At 36.4% G+C, this 20,521-nt stretch overlaps 1 protein-coding gene and 1 pseudogene across 1 annotated transcript; both read left to right on the top strand.

Moving 5' to 3' along the window:
• Positions 1-2,231: 2,231 nt before the first annotated feature.
• Positions 2,232-2,816, top strand: LOC148543819 (uncharacterized). The gene is made up of 2 exons (XM_088498085.1): positions 2,232-2,282; positions 2,352-2,816. Exons 1-2 carry the CDS (start codon positions 2,232-2,234, stop codon positions 2,814-2,816), a joined length of 516 nt encoding a protein of 171 aa, XP_088354211.1.
• A 7,869-nt stretch (positions 2,817-10,685) lies between these two features.
• LOC107615052 (putative ribose-5-phosphate isomerase 3, chloroplastic pseudogene) lies at positions 10,686-11,265 on the top strand (annotated as a pseudogene).
• Positions 11,266-20,521: the final 9,256 nt, after the last annotated feature.

Raw genomic sequence — 20,521 nt, 5'->3', positions numbered from 1 at the left:
TAATTTAATATTAATAAATTTTATAACACATAATTATATTATTTCAGTAAAATAAATATATGATTGACTAAATATATATTTTTTACTTTTGGTCTTACTTATGGCTATTACTATTAACACTAATTAATAAATAAGAAAGACTATTTATATGAAAATTATTACAAATAATTTGTTTGAAAAAAATATAAAAAAAATATATTAAATTTACCTTTTATATAAATATTTAATAACTTTTTGTTTTTCTCCATTTTTACCTCTTGTTCCGTTTGGATGATCCGAGGAGTAAGCTAGGCCTTGGGAGCTTGTTAGGTCCGGACGAGCTTACACGTCCGCTGGGATCAGCGTGGCAAGGGTCCTCGGATGTCTCTGAAACACGGTGGTGGGAGTACCTGCAAAAGCACTCCGATGCTTAAGTCAGAATGTGTATTTATCAAAGAAGAAAGAGTATTAAGTAAGAGAAGAGAATACTGTGTCCTCCAGGGACTGTGGTTTCTGTTTTTATAAGTGAGGTGTGAGTTAGTTGCGATACAAATGACCGGGATTGTTTGTTAGTATCTTTTTAGTTCCGAGGAATCGTCACGTGCTTCTTCTTAGCGTATCCTGTTGTGATGGGTTTCGGTTGGAGGATAAAGCTGACTCAGCCAGGAGTGATTGATGCCGAGATCTTAGGTCGGTTACAGTACTGGGAGGGTGCACACGTCATAGCCCCCAAGCTCGGCTGGTGTTGTGTTCAGGAACGTCGGCCGAGCTTTGATAGTCCATGTCTTTATTTGCGCGCGATAATCGTTTTGGTGGGCTTGGTTTTTAGTTTGTATGTTTAGTGATTCGTGTCGCTTTTATTGCGCATTTGATGTCGTTTTAGTTCCCCATGTTTCGTAGTGGGTATGGATTTAAGTTACCCACTAAAATAGTGGGCTTTGCAATAATCACTTCTTTCGGAACTTACGCCTTCGCCGTTTCTTCTTCTTCTCACTTTATCTTGCTATGTCTTCGAAAGGTTAGTGTTTTCTTTCTTTGTCTTTTACTGTTTCTGGGCATTCATGGGGGAGAAATTGAAAGAGAAACTAAAGGCTGTGGAGGTCAGGGAAGATGATCCTTACCACTGGGTTAGTGAGGACGTTAGGACCCGGTCGTCTTCTTTTACTAGTGTTGACTCCCTTGCTGAGTTGAAAGGGTTGGACTTCGTGAGGAAGGGTTCCGGGGTTACTGTTGAGTTCCTTCCATGTTCTAGCGATGATAGGGTTTTTGAGAGAAGAGGGGATTGGTTATACTTTTACATGTACACTCCCTGCATGCTTGAGCTTGGTGTGCGTTTTCCGTTTTCGCCCTTCGAATGCGATGTCCTTACCCAACTGAACTGCGCTCCCTCGCAGTTACACCCTAACTCCTGGGCGTTCCTTCGCGCCTTCCAGATTCTGATGGATTACCTGTCTTTTCCCTGTTCCCTGCCATTGTTCTTCTCGCTCTTTCAGGCGAAAGGTACTCGAAAAGGTTTGTGGGTTTGCTTTAGCAGTTTCCCTGGTCGTTCCATATTTCTTCTTTATAAGTCTTCTTTTAAAAATTTCAAGTCCCTTTTTGTCAAAGTCCGGTCCATTGAGTCCGAATACCCGTTTTACTTGGACGATGAGCTTTGTGAAAGATTTTCTCTTTATTGGTGTTCTGAGCCTAGTCAAATTCTTGAGGCCTCTGAGCGGAGTGAAGAGGAGGAATTTGTGTTGGATTTTTTGGTTGAGAGCGTTGCTGCTGGGGAGTGCATGTCTATTTCTGATATATTGCGTTTGTATGACTCGGGTGATGTTGAGGGTTTGAAAACATATATAGGTAAGGTTTTGTTTAATTCTCGTCCGTACTACTATTTTTCTGTTTTGTTTACCGTTCTTGTTGGCTATGTTGTAGGAGGACGAGTTCCCTTGCTGGATCCTTTAAAGTTGCAAACTTTTTTAAATAAGAAAAAGGACAAGGTTGTCGGTCCGGCCGAGCATAAGGATGGTGGCGAACAAGCTTTTTCCTCTGTTGGTCGTCCGGCCTCTTCGTTTAAGAGGAAGAGGGATGCTGTTTCTCTGGAGGTTATCTCTGAGGCTGACCAGGAAGTCCGTGGTGAGGGGGACCCTGTGTTTGATCGTCAGAAGAAACTTCATGGCTTCATTGCGGGGTCTAATTCTCATTCTCTGTGGAGCGAACAGTTTAACTTTGTCAATCTTTCTGATCGGGCCTCTCAATACCCTGGGGACATGCTTATGACGCGGCGTGCTGGAATGGAAGCGCTTGGTAAATTTGTTCAGGTATGTTTTGTTTGTGTTTCTTATTCTTTCAATCTTTTGTATTGTTCTCATATTACGGATGCTGGGTAGGTGGTTGCTTCTCGCTTACTCTGCGTTGGTCGGACTGTTGAGTGTGTTGGTGCTGATCAGCAAGAAGCTGTGAACAAGGTTTCTTCCATGGAGAAGTCATATACAGCTCGGATTGCTGATTTGGAGAAGGTTGTAAAGGAAAAGGAAGATGTTGCTGTCAGTGCTGTGGCTAGAGCGAAAGAAGCTGAGGATGAGGTGGTTCGTTTAAGAGATCAGATCCGCTTGTTGCAAGCTGAAGTTATGGAGCACGACGTGGCTAAAGGTCGGCTTACTTCTCGCGTGTATGAGCTAGAGGAGGCTGGGATGGAGATGTTCTCTGATGGTTTTGATCGTGCTGTGAGTCAGATTGCCCTGTTAGCTCCTAATTTTGATTGTGATAAGCTTGATATTACAAAGATAGTTGTAGGTGGAAAGTTAGTTGTAGATGGTACTGTGGAGGAGCATGATGAGAATGCTCCTTCTTAGTTTGTTTTGTATTTGTGGCTTTTGTTTTGACTGTCTGAGCTCTAGACTGTTAGTTTTTTGGACTTTGTATGGCGTTTGGCCGACGTTAGGCTGGTTTGATTATTAAGTGGTGGTATTTGGCCGATGTTTCAGGCCAGTTTGATAATATAATATAATATATTTATAGTAAGTGTTTTTGTTTTGTTATATTTTGTCATCGTCAGGCTTTATTTGAAAAGAATCTAACGCTTTTATTTGGATTTGGGGGGCGTCCGGCCTCATTAAAACCCTTCCTTAGGCAAAACCCTTTCGTTGGGAAAAAGCTCTAAGGGGGAAAAAGAGTACCTTCATTCGCATTTTATACAGACTATGACATATACATTTTGAGTGACGAGATGTTCCAGTTTCCTGGAATGGCATTGCCTTGTAATGTTTGGAGTTGATATGCTCCCTTGCCGAGCACTTGGGTGACACGGAAGGGGCCTTCCCAATTTGCGGCGAGCTTGCCATGAGCTGGAGGTCTTCTGGCTTCCTCTGTTCGCCTGAGCACAAGGTCGCCTTTGTTGAATATTCTCGGAATCACCTTCCTGTTGTATTTTCTTTCTATTATTTTCTTCTGGGCCCTTTGTTTGATAGCGGCGATTTCCCTGTCCTCTTCAGCTAAGTCAAGCTCGGCGCTCCTGGCCCTTAGGTTTTGTTGTTCATCGTACAACTCGGTTCTCAACGTCGGTAATCCGACCTCAATGGGGATCAGGGCTTCCGAGCCATAGACCAACTTGAAGGGTGTTTCGCCTGTAGTGTTATGTATTGTCGTGTTGTAACTCCACAGTACTTCGGGAATGAGCTCGGCCCATTCTCCCTTTGCGTTGTCGAGTTTCTTCTTTACTGCCTGCAACACAACTCGGTTAGCAGCTTCGGCTTGCCCATTAGTTTGTGGGTGTTCTACCGAGCTAAAACAATGTTGAATATTGAAATTTTTTAGAAATAATCCGAGCTTATTGTCTGTAAATTGTCTACCATTGTCTGATATTATTTCTTTTGGTATCCCAAAGTGGCATATTATATTTCTCCAAATAAAAGATCGTACCTTTTCAGCTGTTATCTTTGCTAAGGGTTGCGCTTCTATCCATTTTGAGAAGTAGTCTATGGATACCAAAAGAAATTTTACCTGTCCTGGTGCTGTTGGGAAGGGACCGAGGATGTCAAGCCCCCATCTGTAGAAAGGCCAGCTTACCTCCATGCTGTGCAGTACTTCGGCTGGCTTGGTTGAGATCGCCTCATGTTTCTGGCATTTGTCGCATGTTTTGACTTTTGCTATGCAATCTCTCTTCATGGTCGGCCAATAATATCCTGTTCGGATTATTTTTGCAGCGAGAGCTCGTCCTCCTATGTGGTTCCCACATACTCCTTTATGGACTTCATTCATTACCTCTCTGGCCTGGTTTTGGTCTAGGCATCTTAGTAATGGTTGTGAGAAACCTCGTCTGTATAGCTCTCCTGATATTTTCGTGTAGAAGCTTGCCTTACGTTTGAACTGTTGAGGATGGAGCTCGTCTCTGGGTAATGCACCTGTACATATGTATTCAAGGAAAGGTTTCCTCCAATCGTGGAGGTGGTTAATGTTTTCAATACATAATAATTCAATGCTCGGTTTTGTGAGTGTGTGCTGCGATAATGTTGATGTTTGTGTGTCCGCCCTGGTGGCGGCGAGTTTAGATAGTATATCTGCCCTGACGTTTTGTTCTCTATGCACATGTAATATGGTGAACGAACTGAAATTTGAAATTAGATCCTTTGCTATGAGCCAGTATTGTTCTAGCAAGGGATCTTTTACCTGGAATTCTCCTCGGATTTGTTGGACCACCAGGAGGGAATCGCAATGTGCCGTTAAGTTCGTCGCTTTGTGGCTTAGGGCGAGCTTTAATCCCGCTATGAGGGCTTCATACTCGGCCTGATTGTTGCTTGCCGAGAAGTGAAATTGGAGGGCTTGCTCGGCTACCACCTTATTTCCCTCCTTTAATATTATGCCAGCCCCGCTCCCTTCTCGACTTGACGCCCCATCCACGTGCAATTCCCATGTTTCAATGTGATCGTATGGGGTCATCTCCGTGATGAAGTCGGTGAGAACTTGTGCCTTGAGGGCCGGTCTAGTCTGAAACTGAATGTCGAACTCTGAGAGTTCAATTGACCATTTGGTCAACCGTCCTGCCAGTTCTGGTTTTGTTAATATTTGTCTCAGTGGGTGATTCGTTCTCACTACTATTATGTGGCTTTGGAAGTAGTGTCTGAGTCTCCTTGCTGTTGTTATCAGTGCAAGGGCGAGTTGTTCTATCTTCGGATATCGTTGCTCGGTTGGTTGCATGACTCTGCTGACGAAGTATACTGGCTGTTGCGTTTTTCCTGTTTCGAGAACAAGGGCCGAGCTTATAGCATAACTTGAAACAGATAAGTATAAATATAAAGGTTTACCGATTTCTGGTCTTTGTAGCACGGGTGGTGTTGCTAAGATCGCTTTGAGCTCGGAAAATGCTTTCTTGCCTTCCTCTGTCCAGTGAAATTTTTTGTTCTTCGATATCGTTTGGAAGAGGTGATATGCTCGGCTTGATGCAGCGGGTAGGAATCGGGATAGCGCAGCTATCCTTCCTGCAAGTTGTTGTACCTCTTTTATCGTTTTAGGGCTTTCCATGTTGAGTATTGCTGAACATTTTTCAGGGTTTGCCTCGATTCCTCGCGATGTGAGCATGAATCCGAGAAACTTTCCTCCCTTTACTCCGAAGGCACACTTCTCAGGGTTCAATCTCATATTGTAAATTCGGAGTTGTCCAAATATTTCCTTGAGGTCTTCACAGTGCGATTTTTCTTTCTTGGTTTTCGCGACCATGTCGTCCACATATATCTCCATGTTGCGTCCTATTTGGTGATGGAAGACCTTGTCCATCAAGCGTTGATAGGTCGCACCTGCATTCTTTAAGCCAAATGGCATTACACGATAACAAAAGTTTCCATGTTCGGTTATGAATGCTGTCTTGCTTTGATCTTCAGGATGCATGAGTATTTGATTATACCCCGAGTATGCATCCATGAAGCTTAAGCTTTCGAAACCTGAAGCGTTGTCTACAAGCTTATCAATGCACGGTAAAGGGTAGGCATCTTTAGGACATGCTTTGTTTAAATCTGTAAAATCGACGCACATGCGCCATTTACCTGAGTTTTTTCTTACCATTACCACATTCGAGAGCCATGTGGTGAAGCGGATTTCTCTGATGAAGTCGGCTTGTAAGAGTTTACTGGTCTCTTCCAGGGCTGCCTTTGATTTCTCTGTTCCTAGGTTTCTTTTCTTCTGAGCTATGGGTCGACTCGAAAGATTGGTGGCGAGTTTGTGACAGATGATCTCCGGACTTATGCCCGGCATATCTGCTGGGGTCCAGGCGAATAAGTCTGCGTTGGCTCTTAGCAGCTTTACGAGATCCGACCTTTCTTGCCCTTGTAGTGCTTGACCTATGTATGTTACTTGCTCTGGTTTGGATGTCAGTTGAATTTTCTGGAGTTCGTCAGTTGGTTGTGGTCTCTCTTGTGTGTCTCCCCTGGGGTCGTGTTCGGCTAGGGAAAGGACTTCCTCTCTGGTTTGTACCGCTTTGATCTCATGTTGTCTTTCTCTGTTATCCGACCTTTTCAAGCAAGAGTTATAACACTGCCGAGCTTGTTGGCGGTCTGAGTGGATCGTTGCTATTCTTCCGTCCTGTGCCTGAAACTTAACACATAGGTGGAAAGTTGATATTACTGCTCTGAACATGTTCAGAGCGGGTCTCCCGAGGATAATGTTATAAGGACTATTGCAATCGACAATCAGGTATTGTATATCAAGTGTTCGGGATGATGCGTTTTCACCTATTGTCGTTTTAAGCCATATATAACCTTTTATTGGTACCCTTTCTCCGGAGAATCCTACCAGTTCTCCGGAGGAGGGTTGTATGAGTTTTTCAGATAAGTTCATCTTTAAAAATGTAGAATAAAAGAGTACGTCTGCGCTGCTACCTGGGTCCAAAAGGACCTTTCTTACCAGTAGGTCGCCTGTCTGGATAGAAATTACGACCGGGTCGTCCAGGTGTGGGGCGGCCGAGCACATATCCGCTTTATTGAAGGTGATCTCTAAATCTGGTGCGTCGCTCTTGTTTGGAGGCGAGGTTCCTTCTATGGCTAGCATGGCTCGGTAACTCCGTTTCCTGGCCGATGTTGTCTCGCCGCCTCCAGCGAATCCCCCGGAGATGCAGTTTATGACTGCCTTGGGTAGGTTATTGCTCGGCCATTTTTCCTTGTTTACTGAGGTCGGTTGCCTTTCCTCCCTGCCTCGGTCGTCTTCCTTATGCTTCCTCCCTTCAATGTATTTGTCTAATAGGCCTTGCCGTGCAAGCCTTTCCAAAAGGTCTTTGGCTATTATGCATTCGTCGGTGGTGTGTCCGTATTTTTGGTGGAAAGCGCAATGTTTGGTTTTGTCTACGAACCTCTGGTCTTGGTAACTGCCTGCCCTTACTGGGGGTTTTATAATCTTGGCATTGAGTATTTCCTTGATTATCTTTTCCCTTCTTGTGTTGAATCTGGTGTAATTGTCAAATTTCGGAGTGAGCTTAAATGTTTTGCCGACCTCCTTGTTGTGGGTCGATCTCATTGATCGTTCCTCCTCCCTTATGGGTTTCCTTTCCGTTTTGTTGGCCTCGCGTAGTTCTTCGATTTCCATTTGTCCGGCTGCCCTTTCCCTGAACTCCTCCAGTGTCTTCGGTTTGGTGATGGCGATCGTTTCTCTGAATTTGCCAGGTCGGAGGCCGGCCTTAAGTGCATGGAGGTGGACAGCCGGATCTAGGTCGGGTATTTCCATGGTCGCCTCTGCAAACCTGGTCAGGTAATCCTTTAGGCTCTCCTGTGGACCTTGGCGGATCGTGCCGAGGTAATCTGATCCATGGACGTATATTCTCGCTGCGGCGAAGTAATCAATGAAAGACTTCGCCAGCTCTTCAAAAGAAGAGATTGAACCTGCAGGTAGTTTCGAGAACCAAAGCAAAGCTACTCCGTCAAGATACGTCGGGAAGGCTCTGCAAAGTACAGGTTCATTGTTAGGACCGTTAAAAAACATCATAGATTGAAATTTCTTAATGTGAGCCCGGGGGTCACCAATCCCTTATACGGCTCAAGTGAGGAGGGGAGTGTGAAATGTTTTGGCATTTGAAAATTTGTGATTTCTTCGGAAAAAGGGTTGTCCAAGGTTAGTCTCTCCTTCGGTGGGTCAGCGATCAGCAGGTCAGGTGTGCCCTGGGAAGATCTTTTGGAATTTCCCTCGCCTATCTGGTTGGCGCTATTTCGTGCTGATAGTTCGTTTAGTCTTTTGACTTCCGCTTGAAGTTCCGCCATTTGGGCCATGAGTTCGGCCTGTGTGAATTGAGGGACTCCGTTGTCAGCCATGACTGGGGCTCGCGCTATCCTGCGAAGAGAAACTCAAGAGGTAGAAATATAACAGGAAATCGTGGGGTTAGTGTTATCGGCCCCACGGTGGGCGCCAAATGTTCCGTTTGGATGATCCGAGGAGTAAGCTAGGCCTTGGGAGCTTGTTAGGTCCGGGCGAGCTTACACGTCCGCTGGGATCAGCGTGGCAAGGGTCCTCGGATGTCTCTGAAACACGGTGGTGGGAGTACCTGCAAAAGCACTCCGATGCTTAAGTCAGAATGTGTATTTATCAAAGAAGAAAGAGTATTAAGTAAGAGAAGAGAATACTGTGTCCTCCAGGGACTGTGGTTTCTGTTTTTATAAGTGAGGTGTGAGTTAGTTGCGATACAAATGACCGGGATTGTTTGTTAGTATCTTTTTAGTTCCGAGGAATCGTCACGTGCTTCTTCTTAGCGTATCCTGTTGTAATGGGTTTCGGTTGGAGGATAAAGCTGACTCAACCAGGAGTGATTAATACCGAGATCTTAGGTCGATTACAGTACTGGGAGGGTGCACACGTCACCTCTTTTTCAAATTCATTAACAAAATCAAACCCTCGTCATAAATCATATATATCGTTAGAATTGAAAAACGATTAATGGTTTAATTCAGTCAGGAAACAAAAAAACAAAACAAAGAAATATTAAATCGTCTTTCATCGTCAACTCCTAATTTTATATTTTAAATTTCTTGAAATAGTTTTTTATATTATATAACAGAAAATTTATTTAATTTACATATGAAAAAATAAATGAGAAATTAGAAGATGTAAAAGATATTAATAATTTTAAATTTATAAAATAAAAATGAAAATAATTATTTTAGAGACTAATTTGATTTGTGTTTTTCAATTTCAGAAGTTAAAATAAATCATGAACGAAAATTCAGGGGCCAATTTAAATAATTTAGAATAATAACAAGCCAATAACACGTGAATAAATCGTATAATGATACCTGACACTATCGATCATGTTAATATGTTATGTGTCATTAATAAATACATTATCTCTAGGGACGGACCCAAACACAACAACGAGGAGGCACTTGTCCCACGGTGTTTTTAATTTTTGTTTTAAAAAATATAGTTATATATAATATGCCCCCACTTCAAATTTTAAATGATCCCACTACAAATAAAATAAATTTAATTTGCTAAAGTTTTAAATTTATTTTTATTTTTTTTATCATTTTGACTATTATTTAACCTAATCAAATTTAATTATTGTACTGTCACTTTTTTATTCTCTTAAATCCTCTTCTTATTTTTATATTTTCAACCTTCTTTTTCTATTCCTTGTCTAATGGTCATCTTCTTTTCATCAAAAAGTAAATTTTAAATTCTCCAATTTTTTTATATAACTCTCCATGACTCTATGTCTCTATATATCTTTTAATTTTATTATTTCTCTTTTTGATATTTTCAATTGTAATTTTTAATTCAAACAATTATAGTTTAGTTATTAATCTAATATTTTATTTTTTCGTGACTTTATATATTTTATTTTATTCTCGATTTATTCATCCTTATTACTTATTTTTTATCTTTTGTTCTATTATATATATCAATGTTGCATATAAAATTTTAAAATAAACTGATTAATTTACTAATTTAGAATATATTTTTTTATTTTTAAAAATAATGATAAAAATATTTTAATTACAATATATAATTAAACAGATACATAAAATCTTTTATCTAACATTATATCAAAATTAAATAAAAAATATATAATAAATTTAATTATTTTAAAAAGAAATAAAAAATTATAAATTATGTTTTTATTATTTTATATAAACATACTTTTCATATAAAGATTTAATTTTTCTAGTATTTATATATAATTCTAATTTCAAATTATAAATACTAATGTATCATTAGGCGCTAATTCAGTCTTTTATTATTAAATGTGTATAAAAAGATTAGTTAGGATAATAAGTTATCTATAATTTAATTAAAATATTTTAATTTTAAATTTTAGAAATAAAAAATAATTTTTTATAAATTATATATAATGAATAGTATTTTAAGAATAAAAGTATTTACTAATTCTTTTTAGCTTTTATATCTCCATATAATTAATAATATTTGACAAAACTTATTTAATATATATATTTTTGCCCCCACTCCTAAAATTTTCTGGGTTCGTCACTGATTATCTCTTTATTCTATATGATCGAATCTTGTTCTGCTAACACGTGATACCGACCATTTTATATCATCATGCATTCATGCTATATCAGCACAACATTAATAGAAAGAAAAAATATAGATAGACAACATAAACAAGTAAACTTTTTAAACAACTTTATTTAATAATTAATTTTAAATTTTTTAAATTTAAAATTTAAATAATTAGTAAACCAAATTAAAAGCTATAAAAATCTTCCCCTTGTCTCCCACATTAATTTACGCACAACAACACACATAGACCCCTCTCATTCACCATTAGGCTCTCTCCGCCCCTGTCCTCACCCAAGACGACCTCAAGAAGCTCGCCGCCGACAAGGCCGTCGAGTACGTCAAGTTCGGCATGGTCCTCGGCCTCGACACCGGCTCCACCGCCGCATTCGTCGTCGCCAAGCTCGGTCATTTCCTCTCTACCGGTCAACTCTCTAACATCATCGACGTCCCTACCTCCAATTGCATTGAAGAGCAGGCATGCTCTCTCGAAATCCCACTCTCTGTCCTCGACAACAATCTCCTCCTCGATCTCGCCATCAATAGCACCGATGAGGTGGACCCGACTTCAACATTGTAAAAGGCCGTGGTGGTGCTTTTCTTTGCGAGAAGATGGTGGAGGCCTCCTCCGACAAGTTCGTTGTGGTGGTCGACGAAACGAAGCTCGTGTCAAGGCTCAGCGCTAGTGACCTTGCGATGCCAATGGAGATGGTGCAGTTTTACTGGAAGTACAATCTAGTTCAACTTCAGGAGTTGTTCAAGGAAGAAGGAGTGGTAGAGCACGGACTGTTCTTGATATATTATAGAAATATATAAAAAAATATTAATTTTTTTTTTTGGTGACTAAAAAAAAAAATATTAATTTAATATGAAAAAAATCCTAATGCCTAACAGAAGAAATGTCCAGTTATATTTTGGCAAAAACAACTAGATACCTATAGGATTTAAAAAAAATCATGCAATTTTTAAAGAAATAGAGATATTTACATTTGCAACACAAAAAATTTAAAAATTACATAAAAAAAACATCCATTTAGTATGAAAAAGAAACATTCTAATGCTTAACAAAAGAAACATTCACGTATATCAATTTATCTTTGTTAAAATGGGTTTCGAGATCCAGTCCATTAAAAAAAATTGGCAGAAGTTGACTGAATTCCTATTAGTTACCTAGTGAAATTGAGAAAAGAAATTATTTGAAAAGCTAATATAAATTATAGGTTGAAAATTTAGGAGTTAAGTTGAGATAATTAAAATTTTAAAAGCCAATTTAAAGCTTGAGACAAATTTGAAAGACGAATTTGAGTAATAATTCGAATTTGGAATATCAGGATATAGGTTTATGATGAATTGAAACGGTACCGTCTTTAAGTTTTAGAGGTGTGTGGTTGAGAGAAATATAAATAATTTTTAAGAATTTTAAGATGGAAATATCATATTTTTATGTTTGGTTCAAAGTTTAAAAAGCTATTTTTAAGTAAGTTTGATTCCAAAGAATTAAAATACCATCATTTCAATTCTCACCTTCCTCTTAAGTATATTTGATTCCCATAAGAATAAAATTTGAATAACAAAATAATACTTAAACCACGTACACCCTTAGTGTTATATACCATATTTACCGGACTCAAGACTCACGGATGAAGATTTAGTTCTGAGCATGGCATATAAATTAAGAACATAATCGCATAAACAATGGTAGATAGGAATTAATATTCTAGTAGTAATTAACCGTTTATTATTGGCTAATAAATTATCATATGTGGAAGACAAAATTTAAATTTAAAAATTTTATTTATTATAATAAAAATTATAAAATAAAATAAGATTTTTTATTTAAATTAAATAAATACAAAATTTATGAAAATACATAAAATACAGCATAATTACGTAAATACACAATGTGTCACTTCTCAATTACTGAGAAGGTTTTAAAAAATAAATAGATCTCGAATATTCAGACTCCGATTGATACGGAACGGAATCTAGAATAAGATGGAAAATAAAAAAAAAATTCCTCTACCTCAATTTGATTTTCAGATGCAACAGTTAAAAGGAATCACTCTACCTCACCGTTCACACTCAAATTTCTCAAAGAAATTTAAGAAATTTTTATTCATAAAAAATTAAAGAAAAATGACTACTAGGTTTTAGAGGGTTTTTATACTTTTTAAGTTTAAAATTCTAACTCATAAGTTCACTAAAATAAAAATAGGCCAAATAATAACTGGGTCTAAAATAAACAAAACAAACTAAAATAAAATAAATATAAAATAAATACTAAGAAAGTGATGGCTATTTAATTTATCTTGACTAACGAGAGTTTTCAATGCATCTTGTAAATAGTAAGACGTTTGATTTTCTATAATCGCTAATCATTGTTTTGTCCAATTCTTGATACATCTCTTGAACAAATGATTTCATATTTACAAAATATTTTTTTATTTCCTTAGTACAACAATACAAGTATATTTGTTTTTATTGAATTAAATTAAATATTTTTATAATTTTAAAATTTAAAATGATTTGAATTAAATGAGATGAAATGAAAAACTAAAAATCAAACAAACATAACATCAATTCAATCATACACACATCTCGCGATGACTGAGACGCCAATTAAAATTTGGCAACTACTCAAATGAAGATGGCAAAAACATCTTTTCATAAAGATGTTTTGTTTAAAAGTGTGATTTATTTATTTAGCCACACTTTAAACAAAGACAACATTTTTATAAATATTAAAATCTAACCATCCAATTCATCATCCAAAGGTCAAAAGAGAATATTTTCACATGAAGACAATGATAAAGTCTTCATTGTAATATCCACCTTAAAATTTTGTGTATATCTCGAGTACTGAGACTCTTTATGAATTTTGCACATATTTTGAGTACTCAGTATCAACTCTTGTGAGTTGTGACAGAATTTTTAAATCTCTTCCTAATCGAGATGTGACACATTGTGTATTTATGTAATTATACTGTATTTTATATATTTTTGTAAATTTTATATTTATTTAATTTAAATAAAAAAATTTCAATAAAATAAAACGATGAATGATAACACCCACTAATTGACTAGTATCTCGAGTAAAACGTAAAACTTTGACAAGTGCTTAAGCCCAAGAGGCATAATAAGCCCAATTACAATATTTATTTAGATTAAATTAATTGACTCTAATAATTATTTAAATCTAGTTAATGTGGAGCTAAATCAAGATGAATTTGACTTGTAGAAATAAAATTAAATTAAAAAAAAATTTACATATGCTACCAGTCTACCACCTTTGCTGATTTACTTTTTATTTTTGAAAGAAAATTAGTGTTAAGGAATACTAAAAAAAATGAATAATAAAAATAAATAATTATTAGGACTTGATATGGTTTTTTTTGTCATTAATAGGACTTAATAAGTTTGAAAAACAAAAATTCTATTTCCGTTTGTCAAATTGCTTTTCTTGTAAAACCCATCTTATGATTCATTTGACCAGAAAGGGTTTACTTCACCATGGTAGAAAATGTCACCCTTATAAATTAAAATAAAATCTTTATAAATAGGTTGGTAGGTGGGGACAGAAGCAAACGCGTCTCATATTCCTGAATTTTCACCTCATTTTGGTTGGTGATGTCCCCCTATATGCTTTTAATAATTAAGTGACTCTCAAGGATACCACTTGAGTTTGGAATCAAATGCAAGTGAGAAACGAAAATGGGTATGATGTTGACACAAATTATAAAATACATTACACTTTCTTTTGGGGGAAACATAAATTTTGGAATAGGTCATGATATTTGTACCAAGTTAAAATAAAACAAAATTGATGTTGAGTCTTTGAAATGCTAAAAACAAAAATAATATTGGGTAGTAATTAATTTGGATTAGTTGAGTAGTTAATTTACTCGTCCACTTAAATAAATATTAAGAGTTTAAATTCCACTTTATACATATAGTAATCTATTTACCAGTAACTATTCTTTAAATAAAACTCAAATTTGTGATGAATTAATCCTTGCAATTGAGTTAGAAGACAACATAAAGACAACAAAAAAATTTACTATTAAGATATTAATTTACTAATGAAATGGTGCTTTAGGATTCAGTAGTATCTTGTAGTACCTTAAAGCTTATGTCTCATTTTAGTTTTGCGAAAATCGGTGTTTTAACCCTTAGAATATAAAAAAAAATTATGAACACACAAAAAGTTTTTCATCAAATCAAACGCAATATATTTATATATAAATATATATTATTAATTTATTTTTAATATATATTTTTATATTTTAACATATATTTTATACATATGATTGATTTGGTGGCTAATTTTTTATATACACATAATATAATTATAAAATATTTGTTCTAATTTGTTGAGTGTTGAAATTTTGTCTCAGATAGCAAAGAAAGAACTTGATGATGATTTGGTGAGAGCGAGGAGATTGTTAAAGTAAAGTTTTGAGAGCTTCTATGAATTTTGATTTATTAGAATAATGAATCACACTTACATCGAATACAAACTTTTTTTATATACAAATCATAATAAACTTAACTAATAGTTAATTATCTGCATTGTATAACTAACCTTCTGTTCTACATTACTAAGTTAATTTCTCTAACCAACTAATAAATACAAGTGACTTAGCTTGCTAACTAAATTCTGTTATATTATCAAGGAGCTAACACTTCTATTTTCTAACATCCCCCTCAAGCTTAGCATGTAAAAATCTATTAAGCCAAGCTTGAAATGAAAGGTTGAAAAAGGTTCTAAAGCAAGTGATTTGATAAGTATATCGGCAGTTTCATTTGCTGAAGATATTGGCAGAAGTTTAAGAACACTTTCTTGACTCTTGTCATGAATTACATGACAATCAATGTTTATGTGCTTGGTTTTTTTGTGAAAAACTGGATTTGAAGCAATATGGAGGGCTGCTGGTTGTCACAATACAAAGTGATTGTGTTTTTCTCGTTAAATTTTGATATCATTGAGGATATAAGTCACCCACAAACCTTCACGAGTGGTTGCCGCCAGAGCTCGATACTTTACCTCTGTAGAGGAGCAAGAAACAATAGTTTACATTTTGCTTTTCCAAGAGATTAGGGCTGATCCGAGGAAGAAGCAGTAACTTGTCATGGATCTTCTCGAATCTGGACATGTCCCAAATCTAAATAACCTGTGAGTTCAGAATTTGATTGAGCTGGGAAGAAAACTCCCTTGACCGGAGCTTGTTTGAGGTATCGAAGGATGTGTAGAGTAGCCTTAAAATGAGCATCCATTGCACAATCTAGGTACTGATTCAATCTACTAACAGCGAAGCAAATATCAGGCCTAGTGTTTATGAGATATATGAGTTGGCCAATTAATCTTTGATAAGGTTGGAGATCATCCAAAGGAATCCCTGATGACTTCGAGAGTGTTGTTGTGTAGTTCATGGAGTGGTAGCTGGTCTTGCATCTAGTAATCCATACTCCTTTAATAAATCTAAAGTGTATTTCCGCTGATACAATGAAATTTCTTAGTTGTTTCGAGCCACCTCTAGCCCCAAAAAGAACTTTTGTTTTCAAATATCCTTAATTTTGAACTTTTCATCCAGTAACTTCTTTACAAATTCGATCTCTTGCATATCATTCCTAGCCAATATCAAATCATCAACGTACACCAATATTGATGTAAAGCTAGAACCTGAATTCTTGGTAAACAACAAGTGGTCAACCTTTGATTGCGTGTTACCTGAACTAAGGAGTACAGAACATAATTTGGAATTCCAATCCCTTGATGCCTACGTCAATCCATAAAGAAACTTCTCAAGTTTGCAAACTGTGTCATGGGGGCTTAAAGACCTGGTGGGGGTTTCATGTAAACATTCTCTAGTAAATCACCATGCAGAAACGCAGTATTAACATCTAGTTGGTGAACGTGCTAATGCTTCTTAGCTACTAAGGTTAGCATGATACAGAATGTGGTAATCTCAATCACGGGGCTGAAAGTGTCGAAATAATTGAAGCCTTGAACTTGAGTAAAACCTTTATCTACAAGTTGGGCCTTGTGCCTTTCAATGGTGCCATCCGCTTTGAACTTTGTTTTGAATACCCACTTGCAGCCGATCGCTTTCTTTCTGGGTGAAAGTTTAGTCCATTGCCAAGTTTTATTTTCCTCCAATGCATCAAGTTCGGTTTTGATTGCCTCTTTCCAGCAGTCATGCATAATTTCTTGCTCATAAGATTGTCGTTCTTTGATATTGGATATTACGATCGAGAATGTTCTGTGGTCACTGCTCAACTTGTCATAGTTTAAAAAGTTGCATACAAGATATCGCTTAACATTAGAGTCATCCGTGCTGGAAATGGAGGTTTCCATACACTGGAAATCATCTAGATATCGAGGCCTATTTTTAATTCTTCTAGATTGATGCGTCCGGATCTTTAGTAGTTTTTACTATATTTTTCTTATGTTTTCTTTATGTTTTATTAAGTTTAAATACATAATTCTCTCTCAATCCTATTAGAATTAACTATCAGTGCTACTAAACATTTATCTAAGTGTTTTTAAGAAAAAATAATGTGTTTTAAAGATGAGAAAATCAAGTAGCAAAGCAAGAGGGAGCAAAGAGCAACTCAAACAAAACTTCCTGGGAGTGCAGCAAGGTCATGTGTACGCATGGTTCATGCGTACACACGACTATGAAAAAATCGAAGGTTCCGCGTATGCATTTCTCATGCGTAAGCGAGAGTGCAAAAAATTACCATGAAGTATTTCAGGCTCGGAGCAAGCGTTACATGGCAAATAACTTCCAACACGCCAGTGACGCCCAGTAACTTTCCAAAATCAAATGAAATAACTTCTAGATTTGAATTTATTAAGTTAGTTTGGATTCTGTTTTGAAATTTGAATTTGAATTGTAGCTTTTTTTGGGTTAGTATTTAAAGAGAAGGAATGCTCTCTTCCAAGGGGCGGCTCTCTTTTTAAAATTTTTTTTTACAGTTTTAATTTCTTAAGGATTCTCTAAAGAACATGAGTTTTTAATTCTCCTCGGTTAAGGTTAGGAGCTCTGTTAATTCTATGGTTTAATACATTAGCTTTTCTACCTTTAATTTATGCAATTGATTTCTTCTTAAGAAAATATTTTCGTTCTTCATCTTAAAGAGTTTGAATATGTTGGAAAACAATTATTCTCTGATTTGAATTCTCTTAACCTCTTGAAAAAGTTGATTAATTGAATTAAGCTTGAAAATTGATTCTCATAATTCTTAAGTGTTGAAACTGGATTGATAAGTGACATAAAATCAACCAAGGATGATTCTTATGAATTGTGTGATTTTATAAATCAGTGAGTGTTCTTCAACTCTTTTCTTAAATAATTGACTAAGGGATTAGTGATTAATTAGGTTAAAGAGAAATTAAATCACCAAGGAATTTATGTTTGATTACTAATGATTTGCATAAAAGAATCGTTGCATGATTTGGGTGGAAAGTGAAAAAAGACATCGATGGTTATCAGTAGCTAAAAGAAGGAGGGTTGAATCTTGGCCCTTTTTCTTTTTCATGTGAACTTGCTTTTTGTTAAGAGAATACAGGAGTTATTTTGGTTTTATCTCTTAACTCGGTAAGAGATACTTTTGTTTTGTCTCCAGTTATACAGAATAAAAAACAGAGATGAGAGTAGAGATTGACACACAGATATTTCCTAGTTCAGCTACCTAGTGCAATGTAGCCTACATACAGTCTTCATCACAACTGTGATAGAATTTTACTATCTTTTCAATAGATTACAATCACCAATTCTCCCTAGGATTCTTCCCAATCTTATCTGGACAAGTTCAGTTTCTAACCCAACCCGAACTTGAGTAGGACTCAAACCTAGCTTTCAATAGCAAAGTGCTAACCCAACTTGTAAGGAAATTCTCACAGGATCATGACACAAAAAAAGAAAAACATACAAAGAATTTATGTGATAACTATGGCTTTTTCTCCAAGTCTAGCTCACTGCCTTTTTTCACTCATTGGTTTTTTCTTACAAACCTCACCATGTTTGCCTTTTTCAATGAGACTCAGACAGACTAAACTGAGAAAAAAAAATATAAAATAAAAACCATGAAGGAGAAGAACTTAGAACAGCTTAGGAAGCTATAAGAACCAAACCAAGTGCTCTATTCCACTCTCCTTGCTCCACCCTAGGCTGTTTACCCTTATTATAGAAGAGTGAAGCCTCCAAGATTTGAACCAGGTTCAACACTTGGGTTGTCTTCTTCCTCCTTCATCAGAACTTACAGCGGCATCGTCAGTGGAGAGAAAGAAGGCAGAATCTTTGACATGCAACATACATTTCTCTTTCATCCTTTTTTCTTCAAGTTAGTTTGATCTTGACTATGAATCTTTTCTTTGGCTCCAAGTTTGGTTTTGGACCATGGATTCAAGGCAGAGCACCATTAACTTCTTCTTTTCCATGGTTGCTTAATTTATGCCTGAAAATTAGTAGATTTTTTCACGGTTCCTTGGTGTAACACAAATGTGGAAAGTAACTTTTGAAAATGCTCTGTCCGAATGGTTTTGCTTCTTCGTTGTAGCCCTTCTTCTTGCTTGAAATTGGAAACAAGTTTTGGTTCTTCGCTGAGCCCTAGCTTCAAATCTTTTCTCTTTTTTCTTTCTTAGTTCAGTGACTTGATGTGATAGAGAAAACAACAGAGAGAGAGAAGAGAGAAAGATTGTGTTCGGTGAAAGTGAAACGAAATTCAATTGAATTTTCAGTTTTTTATCCGGTTGAAGAGAGATGGGTTTGAGTGTCACCACCGAATTGGGCTTGGATCTCTATTTGGGCTCGGCTGATTTCCTTCTTTCTTTGGGCAATGTGTTTATGTTTGTGGGCTTGCTTACTGGGTCTATTTCGATTCAAATTAATTTCTGCACACTTAACCAAACGAATTATACAAACAATTGATAATCACCTAATAATGTTTGTTCATCACTTTAATCAAGCTTTAGTTTTTCAAACTCAACAATCTCTCCCTTGATAACAAATATTATTAAAAAATGAATTGAAAGAGATTGAGGGTAAGAAACTTCCCTTTGATGAAGCTCCCCCTATCCTTTGATCACTAAGCTCCCCCTTAATATTTGCTTATTAATAACCTGTTAACAAAGTGAAAATAATTCCAAGCAACCAAGCGTTTTGCAAACGATTTCAAATAATGCAACATTTTGCTTTTACAAGGATTTTTTTTAAATCATTAATCAGCCTTATAAAACAAACACAGATCATAGCTAACATTCTCAAGATTCAAATAACAAATCAGAGACATAAGCATTCAGGTATGAGTTTTTATTTTTTCAAACCGAACATAGGCAGTCATGAGACAAAGACATTTCATGAGACAGAACCATGAATTTTCACAGGTTCAAAACAGAGGCAAACAATTTTATCAGCCCATTTTGAATTCATATTTCCTTGTTCCTTTTCTTATGTTCAAACCATTCAAAATGGAGGCAGCTATTTTTAGCAGCCCATCAGCCCATTTTTCAACTCATTTTTCCCCCTTTTGTCATCAAGGAGGGAACCTGCAGAAAGAATGTCACTATGCAATCCAAAACAGCAAGTTAAACAAGCATATTACTAACAAAGTTAAAAAACTAATCCTATTACAGTCATCCATACATCAGTATTTAAAGTAGTATTCAAAGTACAAAGAAACACAATGCCATCATAATAGAGTTCAAAATTCAGAAACAACAAAATATCAAACTTTCAAAGGCAGCAGGGGACAAAACTAAGCATCGGATTCCTCTTCTTCAGTGTCCAGGATGTCTTCTCTTTCTCAGACATTACCTAATCCTCATCAAGTGAGTCAAGGTGCTTCAAAAGTACCTTAATCCTGTCATGGGATTTCATCAAAGATTTCTCAGTTTGAATAGCAATCTTTCGAGTTTGTTTGCTTGATTGGACCATCTGTTTGGTCATAGACACAACCTCTTGAAGGACATCTTTGACAACCCTAGTAATTAAGTACTTGTGGGAGTCAAAAGTACCATTCATTGAAGGTAAGGGAAGGCTTTCATCTTTATTTTCATCCAAAACAGGAT

The sequence above is a fragment of the Arachis ipaensis genome, chromosome B9, assembly GCF_059453495.1.
Source record: "Arachis ipaensis isolate K30076 ecotype BB chromosome B9, ASM5945349v1, whole genome shotgun sequence".
Taxonomy (NCBI): Eukaryota; Viridiplantae; Streptophyta; class Magnoliopsida; order Fabales; family Fabaceae; genus Arachis; species Arachis ipaensis.
Note: the sequence above shows the minus strand (reverse complement) of the source record. Positions and strands in the feature narration are given on the sequence as shown.

Excerpts from the sequence above, each read along its gene's own strand:
- LOC148543819 (XM_088498085.1), top strand. The coding sequence starts at position 2,232 with ATGCTTATGACGCGGCGTGCTGGAATGGAAGCGCTTGGTAAATTTGTT. Across the intron at positions 2,283-2,351 it reads CGCTTGGTAAATTTGTTCAG|GTGGTTGCTTCTCGCTTACT; the intron begins GTATGTTTTGTT and ends GATGCTGGGTAG.